The 23276-nt window shown below is 36.9% G+C and overlaps 1 protein-coding gene across 4 annotated transcripts; it reads right to left on the minus strand.

Annotated features, from left to right (window-relative positions):
• Positions 1-5099: 5099 nt before the first annotated feature.
• On the minus strand, positions 5100-18511 carry PCDH18 (protocadherin 18). Of its 4 annotated transcripts, none has more exons than XM_004040390.5 (4): positions 15343-18511; positions 14472-14560; positions 14218-14381; positions 5100-7112 (listed from the first exon to the last, which is right to left on the minus strand). In XM_004040390.5, exons 1-4 carry the CDS (start codon positions 17827-17829, stop codon positions 6445-6447), a joined length of 3408 nt encoding a protein of 1135 aa, XP_004040438.1. In that variant the 5' UTR covers positions 17830-18511; the 3' UTR covers positions 5100-6444. The 4 variants fall into 4 exon arrangements, with proteins under 4 accessions (XP_004040438.1, XP_018881600.1, XP_063561617.1 ...); XM_019026055.4 differs by having other exon boundaries at positions 14472-14557; positions 15343-18495; XM_063705547.1 differs by having other exon boundaries at positions 5100-7117; positions 14472-14557; positions 15343-18351.
• Positions 18512-23276: the final 4765 nt, after the last annotated feature.

The raw sequence follows: 23276 nt of genomic DNA on the forward strand, positions 1-23276 counted from the left end.
CCACAATGACAGCCTCCGGGCATGAGTTTGCAGAAGAAATACAAATCACAAAGCAGGGACTGGCAAAACATTTTTCTGGTTAGAATTCATAAAACATTATTAGTTGCATATTTGGGATTTATTACATCGTATGTAACAAGATTTACTGGCAGTTTTGTAGATAATTTCGAACCTAAAGCACTGTCTAAAACAAAGGCCTACTTCCAAAGGAAAGGTCTATGCTTCTTATGTCTAGAATATTCTGTGGTTAGCTATTTTAAGCTGTAGAATGTACCTTTTAATAAAACAGGAATGTACATGGGGTTTTAGAAAGCCTGACTTCATTTAGATAAAAGCACTTTGAAATATAATAGGGCTTATAGTATCAACCCCTCCCCCATTTCAGCAAAGAATAAAGTCTGAGTTTCTCATAGGCCACACATCCATCCAAAGGCACTGAGGAGGAAGATGTTTCCCAGAGGCAAACACCTTGGTACCACTTCCTTCCATGTTTGCTCTCCTGTGCCATGAGGGCCAGGGAAACAGAAATTATCATTTTCAAAGTCTTGTTCTGTAATTTCTTCTAGAGATCATTGGCAGTGGGAATAAAAAATATACTAACATCTGATTTTACCCTTCTCAATTTACTCACCCCTAGGGCTTTATACTCCCAGCAATTAGCTAAGTTATCATTCTATTCTGTGGCAAGGGGCCTTTCTTATTCACTATGCTGTTTTCTTCCTGCATTTCACTTTGATTTACAGTAAAATTCCAACCTCACCATTCCGACCCTTAATGCATAAAGATAAGTGTTTTACATTAAAAAAAAGATTTCCTCCCTCAATAAGCCACGTTTTCTACACTAGTTTCTTTCTAGGCACTTGAAAACATTTAATTTAAAACTTAGAAAAAAAAAGAAATGACCCTTTGTTCTTGATTGCATGAATTTACCTTCTCATTAAACCAATGAATCATAGGAGCAAGGTTTATTGAGAACAAAATGTATTAGCTTTATATATCAAAATTATGATCCGTATTATATCAATAACAAAGAAAAGACATAAGAAAAAAATATAAAATCTAGGTGGTTATATGACAAACTCTATACATGTGAAAATTTGGAGAGGAGTGCTATGAAATGTGGACAGTAGCATGAATTATCAAGGAAGAATACCAGTAAATAAATAAATTGAAGAGATAAAATCAAAGAAAGCAAACAAGAATTAGGAGCATCTTGCAGAAGTCGTAAGAGGAAATAGAAAACTACTATTTTAAAGTGCCAGAGTAGGATGTGTTATTGCAATTTTAAAAGTCAGAAAGTGTGTAAATTTTGGTAGCAATTTTTGTGATGCTAGCTCCTCATAAAATGTGTTTAACAGTGCTACAAGTTGTATATGCTAGCATATAATAAAAATATAATAAATTAATAAGAAATATACACTACCACTTCTACATCTATTATATAGTGTCTACCTATTTAATTATTTTTTGGAGTTAGATTATATTAAGGGTCCTCATTTTTTCTGGTAGTAAGAGTCTATATACTTGACTATGACCTCAGTTACACAGATAAAGAATGAAACCACAATTTAGGCAATACAATATTTTCAATTTCCGTGTAAATATCATTTAAGTGTCTCAGAAACAGGGACTAGGTTTATTCTAGGAACTTAACTGAACCAGATGATACTTCAGTGGCCCAAATAGCCTAATTTATCAAATTAAAACTTCATTTTATGTAGCATACAGTATTATTACTATCATTCACAGAGAAATCCTAATATTATAAATGATTACAATCAGTATGGCATCTTACACTTTCACAACCTAAAACAGCTTATAAATGTAAAGGTGGCTTTACTTTGGGCATTCAACCTGCAATTAAGGAATTTAAATGTGCTGTTCTTTTGAAATGCCTGCACTATTTTTATTCTTCTTTAAACTGACATAAATCTTTAAGACTTTCATATGGTTGGATTTTTTTTCTTTTTTTTTTTTTTCTGAGATGGAGTCTCACTGTGTTGCTCAGGCTGGCATGCAGTGGCTCGATCTCAGCTCACTGCAACCTCTGCCTCTCGGGTTCAAGCAATTCTGTCTGCCTCAGCCTACCGGGTAGCTGGAATTACAGGCGTGCACCACCATGCCTGGCTAATTTTTGTATTTTTAGTAGAGACTTGATTTTGCCATGTTGGCCAGGCTGGTCTTGAACTCCTGACCTCAAATGATCCGCCTGGCTTGGCCTCCCAAAGTGCTAGGATTACAGGCGTGAGCCACCGTGCCCAGCATCATTTGGTTGGATTTTAATTTTTTTTTGAGATGGAGTCTTACTCTGTAGCCCAGGTTGGAGTGAAGTGGTGCAATCTCAGCTCACTGTAACCTCCACCCCCCAGGTTCAAGTGACTCTCCTACCTCAGCCTCCCAAGAAGCTGAGATTACAGGTGGGTGCCACCACGCCTGGCTAATTTTTGTATTTTTAGTGGAGATGGGGTTTCACCACGTTGGCCAGGCTGGTCTCGAACTCCTGACCTCAGACCTCAGGTGATCTGCCTGTGTTTTTTTTTGTTTTTTGTTTTTTTGTTTTTTTTTTTTTTTTGAGAAAGAGTCTTGCTCTGTCGCACAGGCTGGAGTGCAGTGGCTCGATCTTGGCTCACTGCAACCTCCGCCTCCTGGATTCAAGTGATTCTCCTGCCTCAGCCTCCCAAGTAGCTGGGACTACAGGTGTGCACCACCTCACCCAGCTAATTTATTGTATTTTTTTTTCATAGAGATGGGGTATTGCCATATTGGCCATGCTGGTCTCTAACTCCTGGCCTCAAGTGATCCACCCACCTAGGCCTCCCAAAGTGCTGGAATTACAGGCCTGAGCCGCCACAGTCAGCAGATTTATTTTATTTTATTTTATTTTATTTTATTTTATTTTATTTTATTTTATTTATTTTATTTTATTTTATTTTATTTTATTTTATTTTATTTTATTTTATTTTATTTTATATTTTATTTTGAGACAGAGTCTTGCTCTGTCACCCAGGCTGAAGTGTAGTGGTGCAATCTCGGCTCCCTGCAACCTCTGCCTCCTGGGTTCAAGTGATTCTTCTGCCTCAGCCTCCCGAGTAGCTGGGACTACAGGCGTGCACCACCATGCATGGCTAATTTTTGTACTTTTAGTAGAGATGGGGTTTCACCGTATTTGTCAGGCTGGTCTCAAACTCCTGACTACCTGCCTCGGCCTCCCAAAGTGCTGGGATTACAGGTGTGAGCCAACACACCCAGCCCAGATTTTAATTTTTAAACAGCGAACATGTATTGCTTATTTAGAGTTCAGTATATCCTTAATTTTTGAAGTCACTGAAGAAGTCACATTTATGAAAATCAGCTTAATTTTTTTTTTTTTCGTTCTTGTGATGATACATTATCCAGATATACTGAAATGGAACAGAAATGTCAAAACATGTAAGACAGTCTTGGGACAGTTCTATTAGTTTCTGCCATGTTGAAAGCTATCATGTCAGACAATGCATTTTTCACCCATACAAGTAATCCAGTATAATATTGCTTATTTTTAAAATAGATCTACAATCTTTAAATTTTAAAGTGTCAATGTTTCAAATTCATCTTTGAATATTTTCTGATCACCAGTATCAAAAGAATGAAACAAGAAAACTAAGCTGAGTTTCATAAATGTGACTTCTTCAGTGACTTCAATAAGACAATAACTTAATAACTCACTCATCTTTACCTTAATAGTTATCTATTGGTAAGTGGCAAATTTAAATATTTGTGACAGAAAGAACAATAATTTAAATGATTAACAATGTTATAAGCCCCATCTGCTAAGATCAATAAGTAAATCAATGAGCAATTAATAACAATGTTAATAACTTACAAGAATTTGAAGGAAGCTAATTCTCATCATTCTATAAACAAGCATTTAAGGAGGATTTGTTAAGCAATAGGTTCAGTTTTGAGTTACATTTTTTGAAGATAATTTCCTTAATATATGATTATCATTGAAGAACATTTCAAATAACCCAGTAGAACTAAAGGGATTAGAAATAATAAGTGGAGGAAAGAATGTTTAAGTGCTTTTTTGTTGTTTCATTCTGAGGAAGGGTAGGGTATCAAAAAAGAGGTGATACAAACTTGATGAGAGATTAGGTTGCTATGATAGCATCAGACATCCCAGCTTTCACTAAAAGGATGTTACTTGGTGAAACGAACAGAAGCAAAAAGCTGAAATCTTGCACTTATATTCTCTTAATCTGTGGACATGGGAAGCAATAATAAATGGAGAAGCCTGGAGAAACAAGGAAATTTGAGACATGAAATTCTCGGAATATGGACAATATACAAAAGTTTTGTGTTGATTGAAATATTGCATTTTATTTATTTCACACTATTCAAAATAGTGGTTTTCAGCATAGCTTCCCATATTACTGCTGGTGCTTTAAATTAAGAACAGTGAGGATATAAAAGTCTTTTTCTTAATGGTAATATATACTGAAAGGAAGTGAAGTTGAAAGGCAGAATGTATTTAAATATGGTTAGCGGTTGTGTGTGTAATCTACTGAAAAATATACTGAAATTTCACTTGTAATTGCAATCTCTCCTATAAAGGAAAATGTGCCTGTTGAAAGAGGTAATATATTCTATTTAATGTGGTACTCATTTGAGAATTCAAATATCTGAATTTTAGTCACTTTTCAGTTACTTAACTTTCCCAGTATTTCAATTCCCGACTAGCAAGCCAGGGACGATAATATTCTTGCCTCCTGGAAACATTGTAAGGATACCTTTTTACCCTGCGCAATTTAATACAAAATGTCCTGAGAAAGTATTTTTTTTTTTTTGTAATTTGAAAAATATTCAAGCAATTATTGCTTGCTTACTCTTTTTTCTTTATTCCCCAAATGCATTTAACTTATTTAGCTGGAATATGGCTTACTACTTTCATTCCCGTTACAAGTCTCAAACTCATTCCTTTTCCATTGTGTTTTTCTTGTTCGCCCAGCCAACTGAATGCTGCCTGTTTATTATTTGAAACTCAACACTGAATCACCCTCTCAGGAAGGGCATGCTGCATGCCAAGCTTTTGAACAAATATGTAGGAACAGGACTCTGACTTATAGACAGTTCCTTAGCTTTACTTTAATTTTTCTTTTATTTTCACTGACAGAAAAATTTTCTGGAGAGTACAATCAAGATAGCGTATTATTAGAAATAACATTAATAGAAGCTTGGTCAGAAATGATAATAGTCATAATAAGCATCTCTCTCACCAAGGCATTCCACACAGAGAGATCACAGCACAATAAATAAAGGATTTCTCATTTGCCACACAACAAATAAAACAATTGCAGTAACAAAAATATGATTTTATAAATGTTCTTATACTAAAAATAAAAGCAAAAATATGAGATCATGCACTGGACACAAAAGCTAAAAATGAATAGTTATAACAAAAAAAGACAATATTCCAAAAGATTAAAATGTTCAAGTATTGTGAGAGGAAAGGGGAAGATTCAAAATAGAATGGGTTCAGAATAAGTCAATTATATTTACTACCTTAGGAGAGACACTGACATAACTGTTTTTATCCAGTAATATTTTATGCCGTTAGAACACATACTGTTATCCATTTAAAGGACAGATTCCATTTCCTTGGAGCATGTTTCATACCACAAGGATGGAATAAAATTTATTGTTTACCGTAATTATAAGTAGATAATAATATTGTGAGAGAAATATTCTCCAGAACAGGCCAGTGTGATGGCCTGGAATAGTAGGGGCCTGGGAGTCAGGAAACATTGACTTTAGTTCTGTTTTCATCATTGTCTATAGAAAGTTCATTTGAGATAGTCATCTAATAAATAACCTTCAAGATTTTTCTCAGTCCTGAAATAAACTTTCACTTTATCTTTCGATTTTCCTATAAGAGTTCAACTATTGGGGCTAGTAGAAAGTAGAGAAAATAACAATAAAATAGCTTAACAACTTTAATGATTCTTAATTTCTAAAAAGTTATTGAAAAAAGTGGGATCACTTAATGGAATTAAGAATTGTATAATGCTTCAGTGGGGTTGTTCATACAACATAATAATTCTTCCCCAACAAAACTAATCTAAGCAGTGCCTTTACACTTTGTGGTTGAATAGTGTATCAGATTTGAACAGTGGCTAGTTTCTACACGACTAGGAAAAACATGTCTGTCATGGGAGTAAAAAAATAAAATTTGTTTGTTAAATTACACATAAATATAAGGTACAAATGTATTTTTAAAATACAGATTAAAATAATCACACTTGCATTGTGTACATACGAAAATACAGTATTTAATATTCAATATACACAGACACATTTATGATAAATGCAACTATTTGGCAATGCCAGTTCTTTCAGGGTTTTTTGTTGTTGTTGTTGTTCCCTATTTCCATATACATGGAAACAAAAATGCTTCACTAAAATCTCCTAGCTCTGGCGGACATCTTGAAGCAGTTTGTTAATCTCTGCCACCAGTTCACTGGCATCCATGAGTTCGTGTTTCCCATCATTGAGGTGGTTGAGCACATTGTCAAAATCATCTTCTTCATAATTTTCGGGGATCTCCTCCATGGCTGGCAGCCATTTTGAAGAAGGCTGCACACTGGAGTGAGTTCCAAGTGGCGGCCCACAGTTGGTGGTGGGATTTTGAAAATGCGTACTGGCTGCCCATGCCGCTACCCCCTGTGGGTAACCCACAGTTTTGGCTGGCAAGGGTCCCTTCCTGCGCTCCAGGGAGTTGGACCGATCCACCTCACTGCATTCAGAATAGGTGTCCAGGGAAGGCGGTAAGAGACGCTGGAACACACTGCTCATTTCCGAGAGCAGAGATGATGTGCTGGTATCCCCAGTGTCCTCATCGTTTGGGGAGTCCTTTCCAAAGGTGGAAAAACTCTTCTTCTTTTCACCGGAATCTGCAGGCTGAGCGTCATCCTCAAGACTCTGATGTGGATGCTGCTGCTGGGGTTGAGTCGGGAATTCTTCCCCTGGAATGAACATGTTACTCCTATAATCAGAAGACGGTGAGGGCAGTGGTGGCATCCAGCACTGGTCAGAGTGTCCCAGGACCCTGCACTCCTCTGTGCAGAGTCTCATAGCTGCACTCAAGAAAAACAGTGGGGATTCATTATTATACTTAGCACGATTCAAAATGATGCAAAAATGCAATTTTATAACAAAAAATAGAATGAGACAATTTTAAACTATTTGCATGATGCCAACCTATTATTATACACAAAAGCTGGACTACAATTATGGCTTTAATTTGAACACTGGTTTTATAGACCTCCATAAGTGTTATCTTCTGGTGTGCTTTTTTTTCCTTATTGATCACTTAAGAATATTCTGCTACTTGAATAATGATAAGACGGGTTGATAAAGTATACCTGGGAAGAACTAGGTGTGAGTGATGAAATAAGTGCTGAACATAAATTCTAAAGAACAGACTTGTAAGGTGAAACCTATAACTTTAGAATGCCACCCATTAATTCTTGTGTAATACATACCTTTGTGTAACTTTCTCAATATTACTTTAGTTTTAATGGAAGCAATGAGAATATAATAAGCTATAAGGTAATTATACTTATTAATCTCTCTTAAAGATACTACAAATTATTTTTTGACTTGTTACTTAACACAGCAGTGAAAAGTATCCTCAGCTACTGGGTGGCCATCTGCAATTACCCTGTTAAGAAGTTTTCTTTCAAAGATTCAAAATATATTTATATTCAAATATATGAAAATGTCATCAAAAGATGAAGAATATGAAAAATCCATTCCTTAGGTCTTACAGATGTTCTAATGCTCTTATGGGAATATGAGTGGCCACAGTCATAGGAAAAAAAATAGATGATATGAGAAAAGCAGGAAAATAAAGAGGAAAAAACCCCTCTACATTTGGCAAATACAATAACTAAGCTACATGACAAGGAAATGAAAAGATGTAAAATACACTCTACAAACCATTGACTTATTTCAGTGAGAAATAAGTCTGTTCAGTATTATGATTTCATTTTAGAGCAAAGAGCAGAATGCAGAAAATGCAAAATAATTCTCTTAGATTTAAAAGAACATTAGGTTGTTACTAGCTATACTTATATATTAAGAGCTAATTTTGTAGATCCATCTACTTTAGGAAGATTCCTCTTCCTCCCAAATTATTGCTAAAAAGGTGACACTTGAAGGATGCCCATTCCCTTATTAGAGGAAACAAGTTGTCTATTGCAGTTACTGTGGTATCACTAGCAACTGGTAAGGTGCCTGCATACAGTGGGTATTCACTACATGTTTTCTAAATAAAACATGGAGAAAATAATGTTGACTTTCTGAAAAAAAAGAAGTAATGGTCTTTGATTGAAGGCGTAGAAATTGCTGCTTTTCTCTGCTTGAATCTTTGAGATAATTCTGTTCTTAAACTGCAAGAGTCCCAAATATGGACCTCAAGTTTTAATGAAAAGGGGGATAATTTGAGGAATAAAATGAGATCAAGTATTATGAGTGAGAAGAAAGCTGAATCACTAGAAAACTAGAAATACAATGAAGCCAAAAAAAAAGTGGAGAAAGTGTGAACACCAATTCCATGTGAATCAAGGTGGGGAAAGAGAAAGAGGGTAAGCATGAAGAAAAATTGTGCAATTTGTTATGAAAGGTTACATTTAAATAAGCAAGAATGATTTAAGAATAAAAGCTTTTTTAGATTTCCTGACTTCATGCAGTATTACTACTTGGAAATGTTTACCAACTTTTTTTTTTTTTAATTTGATGTGGATGAAACAAAAGGGGTTGAAAGTAATTGGAATAACTTAATAGCAATGAGGTTTTCTCAGCAGCAAAATAACAATCATAGTGGTAATGATTTTTTTTCCTTCTTAATTCCGCAGGTCTCTGAAAATGGAACTTAGACCTGTCTCTATTGTCTTACTCATATCCTGTCAGAAGGAAGAAGAACAGACCTGCTGACACCTCTTCATTTATTTTATTTAACTCTGTAGTTTTAGGCTTGGGAAGGACCCAGTTGTTTGATTCACTTTAGTTTAATGCTTAATGATTGGAGGGAAAGGAAAGGCTTGTAAGAATACTGAAAATGACCTAGTTTTCTAAAGACCTAAATATAATAAACATATAACCAACAATACAATGCAAAAATACAATCTAGGTAACTAACGCAATCTGAAAGTTCATGCTCAAAAATAAGTTTGGTCATAGAAATTTTTTAAACAGTGAATATTATTTGCAACTTCATCCCAATAAATAAGTGAAGCTTTAATTATAAAATAATAAATTAACTTAAAAATGAAAAATAATAAGAAAAATTGATGAGAAAAGACTAATGGAGGGAAGGATGGCAAAAATAAGAGAAATGGAAGAGTAACGGTGCAGAAGAGGGCATTTCTTGCAACTTCATTGATATTGTCAACCTTGTCCCCAGGGACTTGACTGAAAACATTCTCAATCTGTAAGTAATTCAGTGCCACAAATGTTCCATACTATATCCCAGTTATCAGGGCTTGTTGACAAGTGGTGCAAGTGGCTAATCTTTCTGTTGCTCCTTGAAAGCTCTGCTAGGTAGTTAAGTGTCCTCTGGGGAGGGGGACCATGGTGAAAGGAGAGTATCTTCTTCACCACTATAAGACTATGAATTTTGTCACTGCACTGCACCTTATTGGTGGGACAGGAAGCAGATATATAAGAAGAAATACGTATGCCTTGCTTCTGTCAAGTCACTAGCCATCAGGTGATCAATCAGTTATCCGTTATGAGTCTGCTACATGTGAAGTGCAACAATAGCACCCTGCCCTCAAAAGTTGTAAAAAGATATAGCTGTAAGTAAAGTGTAGCAAGTGACATCATAAACACAGGTAAAGTGTCAAACTAGATGATGCTAAGGGCATGTCAAGAAAGGAAAAAAGAGGGGAGGTGGAAGCTGAAATAGTTAAAGAAAGAGCCACCTAAAACAAACTTTGAAAGATGAATAGGATTCAGTTACAAAAAGTGACGAGAAGCCAGTTTTTCAGGTAGGAAGGACACCATGAGCAAAGCATCAGTGTATTAAGTGAGGAGATGCTTCTAGCTATAACAAAAGATACAAAGATGGCAACATATGAGAGTTAATAAGCTAAGAGGGGATTCCATTGCCCTTTGAATGCCAAGATAAATAGTTTAGTTCAGTGTTGCTGGGCAACAAGAGTTAAGTATTGATTTTGAGCCAAAAAATGTGGATTAAAATGTTCTCAAAATGTTGTTCGAGCTGTATGAAAGAAGGATTTGACAAAGGGAGGAGCTACTAGACAGTGAATATCAGTTTGTACACTGACACACTAAACCTGTCCTGGAAGAAAGGCCAGAACAGATGGGCTTTCGTGGATACCTGCCATGAGAAAGGAGAGAACATAGAATTTAAAAAGAATATTTAAAGTAAGTAATCAGAGATGACAGACTGATGAAAAGTGGATTGGACTCAATCAAGAAAAATGAGTATCACAAGAAACAAAATCAAACGGCTGTATAAATCATCCTGGTGAAGTGAATGCAATGGAAAATGGGGATTTTTGCAGGCATATGCTTAGTGTTATAGTTCAAAGTTGAATGAGTAAGAAAGTATGTTGGCAAACATGAGCCAACAGACAAAAAAATGCATACCAATTTGACTGCTCAAAATGCAGGATATTTGTGTGGGAATTAATAGCATGAATGACCAGAAATGACCCTGTTGGCAGGCAGTGCAACATAACATAATCTATATTTGTTCAAAGTCTAAGGCAGAAAAATGGTTGGAACAAGACAGTTTAGTTCTAGAAATATAAATGCTTTGGAAACTGTGCTGATCTCTTTTAATGGCATTCAGATGTGGACTTACATTTTTCTCTACTTGGGATATTTCCTGGGAATATAAATTTACAAAACACAAGTTTTACACCCTATTATGCCTCCAGAAGTTGCCGGGGTAAATAATAAATTGGAATATGTGTCATCAAAATTATACTCATAAATAAGGGATAGTTATCTTTGTATAAATACACAGTATGCATATTGCAGTCTACCGTAGCCAAACATGAATATACTTTGCGGACCATGGACCATTGGTGACTTCCTGGTGCTCTATACCTCCAGGATAGCTTTGACCACACCTCAGATGGAGGCAGGTACCTAGTAAGGCAGAATTGTATCTACTGTAATGTATTTTGTTGTAACACAATGTTATGCACAAGCGAAATAACTCTCCAGCCACACCCATGGTTAAGTGTGATTGTGCAAATATGAGATTTTTTTTAAAAAATTGTCTCATGTTAAGTGGAATTATTAATGATGATATAAAGGTGAACTCCTAATTTTGAAAAGAAATGTGATACTGACGAAGCTTAACGTCACTCACTAAACACAATTCAGTTTTCTACAGTTTATCTATGTCTACCTATTGTTTCCCCAGTGTCTTTATTCCTTAACATCTATTATTATTATTGTAATTATTATTATTATTGTTTACTCCAAGTGCTAGAAAACTTTCTTGCCACAAACTTACGTGGAGGTGGCAACTTAGAAAATATAAGAAAAAGTAAAAGAACTTTGACCTAAAAAAAAACTTTATAATTAGCTATCAGATTTCTACAATTTCAGAATTAAAAGGGACTTTAGGATCATTTAATCCCCAAAATACCAAGGTTATGTAATTAGAGCAGCTATTCAGTTAAGTATGCTGATAAACTTAAATTTCAATGAATAAACATTATACAAATCTAAAAATATATAATACAATATTGATGTCATGCCCACTATGTTACTTTTCTGTTTAATGAAATGAAATCACATTATTTAAAATCAAGGATTAATACTCAAAATTAGGGTTCTGTCAGGATCACAGAATTGTAGTTTAGCCAACTCCTTTATTACACAAGTACGAATAATAAAACTGATCTTTGAGCAAAGTGTCTGATTCTAAATATATTCCACTAAATTTTCAGAGATTTCTCTTCAAATTGGTCAAGAAAGTCTATGCATTAAAAACAAAAACAAAAAACGGACACCATGACTGTGCAAACAGGCTCTCAGGTACACTGCATGCCTTATTGTCTCTAGAAGTCTCCCCATACATTCATCCTGTGAGATATATTATAGTATCTATTACTGTGATAACAGAATTAAATAATCAACATTTAATAGTTATGGGGTATGTCATAAGTCTTTAGAACATAAGAACAATGAGGACACTCTATTTAAAAACAATTACTACAACAACAAAAACCTGTTACTTCACATACTTGATAGATTTAGTGTTTAAGAGTGCAGGGATTGGTCCAAATCTCACTCTCCCATGTACAAACTGCCTGATTTGAGATGCATTTTCTAACCTTTATAAGTTTCAGTTTCCAAATCTTTTTTTTTTTTTTTTTTTTTTGAGACGGAGTCTGGCTCTGTCGCCCAGGCTGGAGTGCAGTGGCGCAATCTCAGCTCACTGCAAGCTCCGCCTCCCAGGTTCACGCCATTCTCCTGCCTCAGCCTCCCGAGTAGCTGGGACTACAGGCGCCCGCCACCACGCCCGGCTAATTTTTTGTATTTTTAGTAGAGACGGGGTTTCACCATGTTAGCCAGGATGGTCTCGATCTCCTGACCTCGTGATCCGCCCGCCTCGGCCTCCCAAAGTGCTGGGATTACAGGCGTGAGCCACCGCGCCCGGCCCAGTTTCCAAATCTTAAAAAAAAAAAAAAAAAAAGAAGCCTGTTACTACTGTCACTACTACTAATTCCTGCCAAAGCCTTAGGAAAGGCAGTGCAGGTAGCAAACTCTGCATGAGCCTGGAGTAAACCTGGGGGCATAATTGGTAACTACTGTTGCTACTACTATTCCTAATATTAATACCGCTCTGGCTACTGCCATCACTACTTCACTTATGAGTGCTCGAGTTTCTATTCACAGTGGTCCTTCGGTATCCAAAGGGGATTGGTCCAGGCCCCCTGTGGATATCAAAATTGGGTTGCTTACATAAAGTGGTATGGCAGTTATATAGAGCCTACGCACATCCTCCCAAATACTTTAAATCTTCTCTAGGTTACTAAAAATAGCTAATAAATGTAAATGCTATGTAAATAGTTGTTATACTGTATTGTTTTTTATTTGTATTGTTTTTTATTGTTGTATTGCTATTTTTTATTGTTTAATCCAAATACTTTCAATTAACAGTTGGTTGAATCTATGGATGTGGAACCTGCTGATACAGAATGTCAGCTATATTGATTTTCTTGAATTCCTGTAGCTGTCTGAGGCTCCCTCATGTTTATTTCCTAAACTCTCTTACTTATCTGTATTCAAAACTAGAGGTGCGATGAAACTAAGATGGGTGATATTGTGTTGTTCTATCTTTCATATATCAAATGGCAGTCAATGATCCACATTCAGTGAAACTTGGAAATATAGGTAGCCAAAAGAACACACGTATTCCTAAGGCTGATTTAATATTGCAGTCTTTAGTAGTGGGGCTGCTAGGATAATATAATCAGTATTTACTCAGTTCAGAGAGTTTCTATTGCAGAATTAGAGGGAAGAAACTCCAACGAAAATGTGGTTCGAAACTTAATAGCATCTCTTCTGTCTAGCTGTGTACTTAAAAATTCCACTCTTGGGTCCCTGTGCCTCTTCTACTACAGCAAAATGAAATGTTGGCAAAAATATTCTGTGCTTACCACCTACAAAGATGCATTCCTTCTCCTATTTTTAATGCTTGAAGTGTACAATTTCCAGTGTATTTTAGTCTCTGATTTTGTGAGTTGGTGCCCATCACAGGAAACGCATCCTCCAAATTACAGTCCAGTTCACCACTCTGCGCCAAAACAGTTTAACTGAATAAAAACCACCACCCAATAATTTTGCAAAGAGTTACACAACCGTGTTCTATGGCTGTATCGGATGAGGTGGAAATAGGGGGAAAGTGGTTTGTTTTTTTGATTTTTCCCCACCCCTTTCTTCTTGTCCTATGAAGCTGTCATGCTTACTCGTTCTCTTCCAACCGCTTAATGAAATTTAAGAAAACAGTGTTAAAATGTTTCAGTTTCTGTTCATTACTAAACAGTGATGAACATACTATAAAACATATTATAAATACTTTAGTGCAAGGGACAAATAAAGAAGAAATATAAGCATGAGAGAAATTTTTCATTTTACTGGTGTCACGGTAGACCTGAAAACAAAGATTTTCTATCACTACCCTCTTACCTGCTGGAATTCTTCCATCTGTGAGAAACAGGTCGCTGAATCCTTCACCCAGCAGCCTATCTATTGGAGAATCTCGCCCCAAATCATAATCACTGTCTCCTGCCTCACTGTCACCACGGCCACTGTCTTTCAAGCTAAATTTGTCCATGTCTTGAAGGGCATATCTGGAAAGATAAATCAGAAAAAAAAATTACAGTTTTTCCTCTTCAGCATTTATGTTGAAACTTAGTAGGTAACACAAGAATAATTCATACCTATAGCTCCTGGAATATTTGTTTCCTCGAAAACTTGGTCTTGGCTGATATTGCCCCTGGTGAAGCATTGAAAGAAGCTGAGAGACCTGCTGGAAACCAAATAGACAGAACTGATTCCCGGAAACAAGCCTCCAAACACTCACAATCTTTAAGCAAGAAAAACAGTTACTTGCTATTTCAACTAAATAATTGAACATATTATCTCTATTTAAAAGATTTGCAAATGCTGGACTGTGGTGGACCACGCAGCCAGCTACCAACTATAACTAAAATATATCTCAGAGAGATTTGGATGACCTAATACAACTGACTTTTACTTTGTGAAAGAAGACTCCCTTTCAAATAACTGATTTATTTTCTTTATAATTCAGATAAAGTGACCACCTGTAAAAATACGTGGAAAATACTGTAAAATACAACACTGTAACGCATGTAGTTTAAAAGACGTCAGGAAATCTTCCAAACTTGGACAAACATAGCATGCATTGAAATAGAAGTCTGAAGGCCTCAGTTTTTTTATTTGTTCAGTAAAGACTATAACCTTGAAAATAAAGCAAGTCTCTACTTTTTTGGTTTCCCATTATTTTAATCTTGGAAGCAAGGGGACTCTAATTACATAGTCCTTTGTGACCTTCACATTTATTTTTCAATATTACACATATTATATGAAGTTATTTACTTAAGGAAAACTAAAAACAGTATGCTAAAGTGTGCATCTTTGCTACATATTCACAATGTAACTTGTATCCTACTTAATTTGCACAGTATTAGTATTGTTACTTATTAATGAAAACATTTAAGAACTAGTAAACACAATTCCTGAACACTAACACCTAACATTGCAATGAATTGATGCGGTTTATGATCTTACCTCAACAGCAGGAGTGGCGTGGGTGAGTTCTAATGAGAAATTCTCTGGCACGTGGTTTGATGAGATTGTCACCAAACTGTTGAGTGACTGGTGACTGTTGTGACTCTGCCGGCTGCCCATCTGCCCTCTTTCTAAGGTAGGAGATGAAGATGGAGACGATCTGTGATGAGACCTGATGGGCAAAGTGCCATTTATGGTAGGCACCAATGTGATGTCCCCTTTGTGAATCTGCCGGGATGGCCTTTTTGGGTGGTGCTGGTAAGTTGATTCGGCCACCCTGCAGTTATAGGATCTAGTGTCTTTCTTCTCGCGGTTACACCTAGTTGCAAATAGCACCATAATAACCAGCAACACTGCACAAATTGCTCCTAAGGAAATAATTATTATCATGGAGACATCCAAGGATGCCTGGCTTACTGAAGTCATTGCTGTACTTGTCACCGACTCTGCATATTCAAAGATCATGCACTTCAGAAGGACTTTGGTATGTAGCTGAGGATTGCCTTTGTCCTGAATGATAACTGACAGCTCCCATTCTGTGTGGGGAACAGAATCCATGCTAACGTTGGTATGGATGTCACATGATCGTGGATCAATTATGAAGATATTCTCCTCATTACCTGCTACTATGGCGCAGCTGAGTTCAGCATTCACACCAGAGTCTCTGTCAATTGCCCTTATTCTTGTGACATGAAAGCCACTTTCAGCCCCTTTGGGAATGGTGATTTCTGCCGTATTATTACGCAATGCAGGCCCTACAACCACAGGAACGTTGTCATTTTCGTCAATGATGGTGAGCACAACTGTGGTATTGCTTACCAGTTGCTTCGGGCTTCCTCCATCTCTTGCTTCTACCACAAAAGTGATCTGACTCACTTCTTCATGATCAAAGATTCTGAGGGCATAGATGGCTCCATTAGATGGGTCAATGGTTACATATGTAGTTATGGAACTTCCTAGAATAAAACTCTCCAAGATGGTGTATGTCACTTGCCCATTTTCTCCAAGATCAGGATCTGTGGCTGTAACAGTGGTGATATATGCCCCTGGTGAGTTATTTTCTGAAATTACAAATTCATATCGGCTTCTCTGGAAGTGGGGTGGATTGTCATTGATATCATTGATTTGAACTGTAAAATGTTTCACTGTAGAGAGACTGGGTGTCCCCCTGTCCTCAGCGATTACAGTCAAACTATACTCAGATCTCTTTTCTCTATCCAGTGTGGCATTAGTTAAGATTAAATAATTGTTTTCATATGTCTTCTGAAGTTTAAAGTGACCATGTCCATGAAGCTTACAAACTATTTCTCCATTCAGCCCAGAATCCTTGTCCTGAACTCTGACCAAAGCAACAAATGTATCAATAGGATCCCCTTCAAAAATATAAGATATTTCTTCTTTTCCAGGGGACATGAGGTTGATGTTAATTTCAGGTTTATTGTCATTAACATCCACAACCTTAATTATAATTTTGCAATGGGCTGGGATTGAATTTGGACCCAAATCTTGAGCCTGAACATCAATCTCATAGGATTTGGTGATTTCATAATCCACTTGCTTGAAAAGAGTCAAATGTCCTCTTTCGGAATCAATTTTAAAAGTCTCCATAATTTTGGGAGACACATGACTGCTGAAGGAATATACAATTTTCCCATTAGCGCCCTCATCTGGATCCGTGGCATTCAGATCTAAGAGCAAAGTGCCAACCGGGGAGTTTTCTAAGAGTTGTATTATATAAGATTGCTGCTCAAAAGCAGGGCTGTTGTCATTGGAGTCTGAAATGCTTATTTTTAGTATGGATGAGCCAGACCTCTGAGGTACTCCCATGTCTGAGGCAGTGAGCTGAAGCTCGTAGCTTGACTTCAGCTCCCGATCTAACTCTCTGACCACTATGAGTTCTGCATACTTGGCTCCATCAGTCCTGGTCCGAACCTCGATATTAAAAAAATCATTGGCAGAGAGCGAGTATGTGTGGAGGGAATTTTCCCCAACATCTGGATCAAATGCACTGTCCAGGGGAATGCGAGTCCCAACTGCTGCACTCTCAGATATCTCAATAGGTATGAGAGATCTTGAAAACTGGGGAGAATTGTCATTAATATCCAGCACTTCAACTTCAATATGGAAAAGCTGCAGATGCTCTGTGGGTAAAGTGATCACATCAAACTCTATGGAACAGTTCAAGTTTTTCTGGCATAATTGTTCACGGTCAATTGTAGCCCCTATGCTGATTTCCCCATTATCCTCGTTTACTACAAGTAGAGGAGAATTTCCCCTCTGCATGGCTCGAAATCGAACAGTAGAAGGATTAGGTAGCTTCAATAAAACATCAGCCACATCCTCTGATAGTCTTGCAATTACTGATCCAACCCTCTGTTCCTCATAAATCCTGTATTTCAAATTCTTGCCCAGCACATCGTGGTTGAAAGATACTATCAGAAGTGCAAAAACAAACCTAAAGTGCATTTTAGCATTCATTTGGTGCATTGGTCAGTTTATGAGATTTCCCTCACAGAGCAAGTTAAAACAGCAAAGCAATTGCCTCAACTTCCTTTGGCAACGTAAAGCTACATTTGGTACTTGAAACTTGAAAGCGTCTCTTAATAACACAGCACAGCAATTAACAGCTCGCAAACTTTTGTTTTATACACACCGTGTCACGACTTCCAGATACCTTCGGCATGGAGTCCAGTCCTTGCGTTTGTTTGGTCGTTCGTCCTCTTTCCAGGCAGGAGAGTGTCACCTCCGCGTTTTCTCCCTTGTGTAGTCGGAATCCATCTATTGCAGGGTGCCGGTGGAGTCTGCAGTGTGTCTTTCCTGAGCGATTCTTTCTCCCTTTAGCTGCTCGGCTGCAGACTAAACACCCGTGATTGCTGACTCCAGTCTAAAATCTGTACAACTTCACTTCAACTCAGACAAAGCTCTTGCCCAGCGTGTGTTGAATCGCTTCCAGCCAATCAGCGTGCTTCCAAATCAAAAGCTGATGGAGTCACCCAAGGAGGGAGGGCGAGAGTGGAGGGTGGGAGAGAGAAAGAGACGGAGAAGGAGGAAGGAGGGGGTGGGTGCGCGAGGGAGAGAAGGGGAGACGGGCTGGTGGGGGCTGGGGGAAGAGATGGGAGCCAGTCCTTCCCTGTTCCTTCCTTCTTCCTCCCCACTCCCCCTCCGCCTTTCAATCTACTGCATTCACTTTCTCTGAGCGTGCCATGACAAAGGGGAGACAAATTACAGAAGAAAAACTTTAAATCAACTTCTGGTCGCCTTTATTTATATGGCACGTTAAATTCTTCTTGTTTTCTTAATTGCCCTTTCTTCTGCCACAGACATGTAATCATCTTGCTTTTCATAGTCCTTAAGTGCTAGTTTAACTTAAAATACCTCTAAGTGCGTTTTGTTGGTGGAGGAATTTAATACAATTTGAAAACTTGCTTCTAATTATGCTTCTCAGACCACCTCCTTCCCCACTCCCTCTGTAAATACTTGGGCCTTTCTCCTTCCAGGAGCACAAGCAGATTTTCTTGGGGCTCTGTTTTTAAAGAACGGAACAAGTAAAGAGGTTTCATTTTCTGTTTTCTTTCATCTTTATTCTTTGAAGATAAAAAAAGGGCTATCTTGCACTCTTGATTTCTCTTAATTAGCAAGACTTAAGGGAACACCTCAGAATTTGGAACTAATTAACAATATAGTTCTACCTTGTATGATTTCTTTCCTTGAGTTTGGGCAAAATTGTTTGTAATATTTCTTTGTCCTGTACTTCAAAAAAATCCTATTTATCTTGGGTAAAAGACACTGCAAGCTTTAGCATGCCAATTTCTACCAAAAGGCACTATCTACACATGGCTAGTCTTCGCAGTGAATACTGGGGGGACATGGACTCAATAGTTTACAAGTCAAATTTTTATAATATATGCATTATTTATGAAAACACTTCAGATATGTATTTTAAAAACCCCAAAGGTTGTTTACACTGACAAATCAAATGCCTGAGCTGAAAATTGCATTTTGTGTGCATCAAAATGCTAGGAAATATCATGGGAGGCTTGTGCTCTATCCAGGTCACAGAAACTGATACGGTATTCTTATTTGAAAATATGATTATTTATGATGTTCTTTCTGCTCTGCAATTCCTTTCAAGTTTATCATCGTGGCTCCATTTTTGCTGCTTTTTTTCATACCTTTTGCATTATTCCTCAGCTGTCTTCATCCGCTTGCATATTTGCTGTTTCACATAATGTCATTGTCACTTTTTTCCATTTATTTTTTCTCACTCTCTATTTTGCCCCCCAGAAACATATAAAAAAAGTAATTTTCTGATTTTTCCACTTTGCTTACTCTCAGCAGAGCTCAGCTAAAGTCACTAAGAAGGCTCTTTCCAAAAAAGAAAGCAGAGGAGTCTCAGCGTGAATTCTCCTTCTTTTTAGGCATTCAAAAGCATTTTATAAGCCATTGTCTTTTTTTCCCCCTCCTAAAATCAGTGCTGTGTGGCAAATTGTGCAGAATAGAAATGCCTATAATGAATGTATTTAGTACTGGGTCACGCTGATGAACATTCTGCCCCCATGAATAATACTGTTTTACAAGTTTGTAGCCCTTTCAAATTGCTGATCCCCAAACCCTATAGGCAAACTAGGAAAACTACCACAAGCAAGGGGGACTTTAGAAACCCATAGCCATCTGGCCTAGATCTCTAACAATCTGAGCCAATAATTATATCAATTCAGGCTTTAGCGAACCCCTTTGCAAACACCAAAAGAGCAAAGAAAGGAATTAGTGACTATTCAAAGTTGGGGTGAGAATTCAAAGGTAACCTAATTCCATTAGTTCTAGGAAAATTTTCTTTCAGAATTTGATAAGTCTACCCCCCAAAAAACTCCAAGAGCAATCGATTTGATTACCTTGATACGGATTTTTTTATGCTTAAAAAGTAAAAATAATAAAAAGCTCTTTTATTTCTGACAGTGAGCTTGAACAGAAATAATCATTGTGAAAAAGAGCTTCAGTGTAACTTACTGAAACATTAAATAACTTGTAAAATAATATATCCTCCAAAATGATATGTTTCTATGAATAAGTATTTAAAGAACTTGGCATTCTTTCACCAACAGTGGCTTTTTTCACTTGCAATATCATCCTTACCACATATTATTTCCTTTTCAGCTTCCCAATCTCTTCCTGAGAAGTCACATGTATCTACTCAAAAGTGATGTGCTTTTGATTTATCCTTGGTATGCACTGATCTGTTCTTTACACTATTTCCCCAAAAGTACAGAATTAAAAATAAATCTTTTCTTTGTAATATTGTATCACTAGTTCTAACAATTTAAATTTTCCTCATTTGGTATCCCTGAAAAGATAACATAAAACTATCTCCCAAACTATTTACTATCCATGAAAGGGTTTATATCAGGGGAGAAAAACTGATAAACTTCTATTAGCTGTTATCTAATGATGACCTGGTTGAAGTTCATCCTTCTGGAATTTGATGAAGTCATGAAAAAGGGGTAGACCCTCTAAAACAACTTCTCAGATAACCAGTAAGGGAGAGTTGATTGAATGTTTCTTAAAGTCCACCACCCTCTTTTGATATGGCAGTCTTTGTTGACAAAGAAAGGAAGTGGGTCCTCTTGAAGACTGTGCCCTCTTGAGTGATGTTAAGCACAGCAGCAAAGTGCTTCTAAGCTTCTAGAGGCAAATCGCAGATACATCCATCCTGTTGTGCATATTTTATCTATGAAGCTCCTTTTACCACTTCAGTTTAATTGGGCTGAAAACTGCTAAACCTAGATAAAAGATATCAACCGGCATTTACAATACATCCTTTCACCTCTAATAACACTTTCACCATGACATTTACTTCTATTACTTTTGTTCTAAGGAAAATTAAGCTTTATAATTCTAAATTTTGAATGATTTTGTTCCTGTTCAAGAGGAAGGAAAACATAGAACTCAGTTGTAAGGCTCAAATTTATCTGCATTACATGAAGCAAAGTGTCTCTTCTGGTACTGGAATACAAGATGAAAGTCACTAAAATTTCTTACATGCAGATATGTATTTTGTTTTTTGATTTTTTGCTATTAATTTATATTTTATTAGAGCATATGAGATTAAAAAGTAGGTTAATAAATATTCACTTTTATCTCACTATATGTCTTTCCTACCATCAAAATAATGACATGAGACTTACAATCTTCTGGTTGATTGGTATAGTTCACAATCTTTCCTCATAGCATTTGTTGTGAAACAGAAGAAAATCATGGTCCTGCTTGGCACCATATGGCTGTAACAAGCCTAAATAATTACTCTGCATCCTGGGAAATTAGGGACAAAGGCTTTTCCAGACAAAGGTTAGTAAAGTTAAGGAATTCCAAGACTTTAGACCTGCTTAAGATAAAGAGCTTGCTTGGCTTTTTGTATGAGCCCAACAACTGTGGGTACCACCAGTTGGCAGCTGTGTAATCCTGGACAAATTATTTAACTTCTCTGCAAATGTATAATCCTCTGTGAGGTGGGAGTAATAATTTACTCTAAAAAATTCTTTTAAGAATTTCGATGACTGGGGCTTTCCACAAAGGCTGGCCCAGTAAGCATACAACAAAGGTTAGTTTCCTTTTCTTAACCTGTGTGTGTCTGTTTTCCTCCTAACATTCATTGAAGAAGAACAAAATGTGGATTATAGCCACAGAACTTGGTACTTCTCAGACTTTTGGTTTAGATGCATACATCATTTTATGTTGAAAAGATAAAGCTCTCTTCATCTTGACTTATAAAGGTCACCTGTGAAACATAATTGACAAAACTAATAGTATTGAACTGTGATGGTCTTGAAAACTTGCTGCTTTCCTGAAGAAAATTCCAATACCTACCAACTATACTCAACTACACCTCCAGGCCCTAAACCATAGAAACATATCTACAAATACAATTAGAAGTCTACCAGGTGCTTATTTTTCTTTTATATTTGATAGTATACACATCTACTATTCGCCTGTTCTCAAGGCTTTTGCACTAAACAGTTATTTCTTTAAATTTCATGTGAAACTATAGCAGGAAGACAAAAGGATATGATTTGATGTATCGTGGCAGTGACAAGGAAATATAAAATTTGTCAAATAAGATTTTTATTTAAAAACCAACCTTAGGCCTTTTGTCAATCACATTACATCTCTCTATGTTGTTCTTCCTTTATTCCATTTACTAATAGATTTACGAATATAATAATGAAAAGTCACCAAACAATATGAACTCTTTATGAGACAAAATTTATCAACATAAGATCAAAGGTTGGGAAATGAAAATAGATCTCAAACTATCTTTAGATGTGTGTAACAGAAATAGACTTTAGTTGAATTCTGATCAAAACTGAATGCGCTAAGCACCCACAGGAGGCCCACCCACCTGGAAGCATAGCTGTGCTAGGGCCGGGAGGCAGCACAAACCAGGGGCCAAGAAGAATTGGAGTCCGTGAAATACAGTGACAGGTGCTAGGTCAATTTTGTCTGAGAGGGCAATCAGTATTTAGGATGTTCTGCCAAAGGTCATATGCCAAGTTCCAGCAGGTGACTTAGGGTCTGGCAAAAGGCAATCTATTGAGTCCAGATGAAAGGCATGTAGGTGAGCTGCTATTCCAAACAATAGGACTTCCTTCAGGACTTCCAAACAAGGCAGGTTATGAAATTCAGGATTAAAACAGGAAGAACAAAACAGGCACCTAGAAGTTCAGTGTTTTGTAAATGGGCACATACGAAAAGCCTCCTCAAAATTGGAGACCAGATTGCAAAGTTAAACTAGATGGCAGCAAAATTGACTTTTAGGATTATTCATCTGAATTCCTTAAATTCTTTCTTTTCAGTACAGTACCTTGAGGCAAAAAACTAAGCCTACAAAGCGTCTTCCTATAGTTGCAGCTGAGAAGATTTGTGGAAATGGGTGGTGGGGA

The sequence above is a fragment of the Gorilla gorilla genome, chromosome 3, assembly GCF_029281585.2.
Source record: "Gorilla gorilla gorilla isolate KB3781 chromosome 3, NHGRI_mGorGor1-v2.1_pri, whole genome shotgun sequence".
Taxonomy (NCBI): Eukaryota; Metazoa; Chordata; class Mammalia; order Primates; family Hominidae; genus Gorilla; species Gorilla gorilla.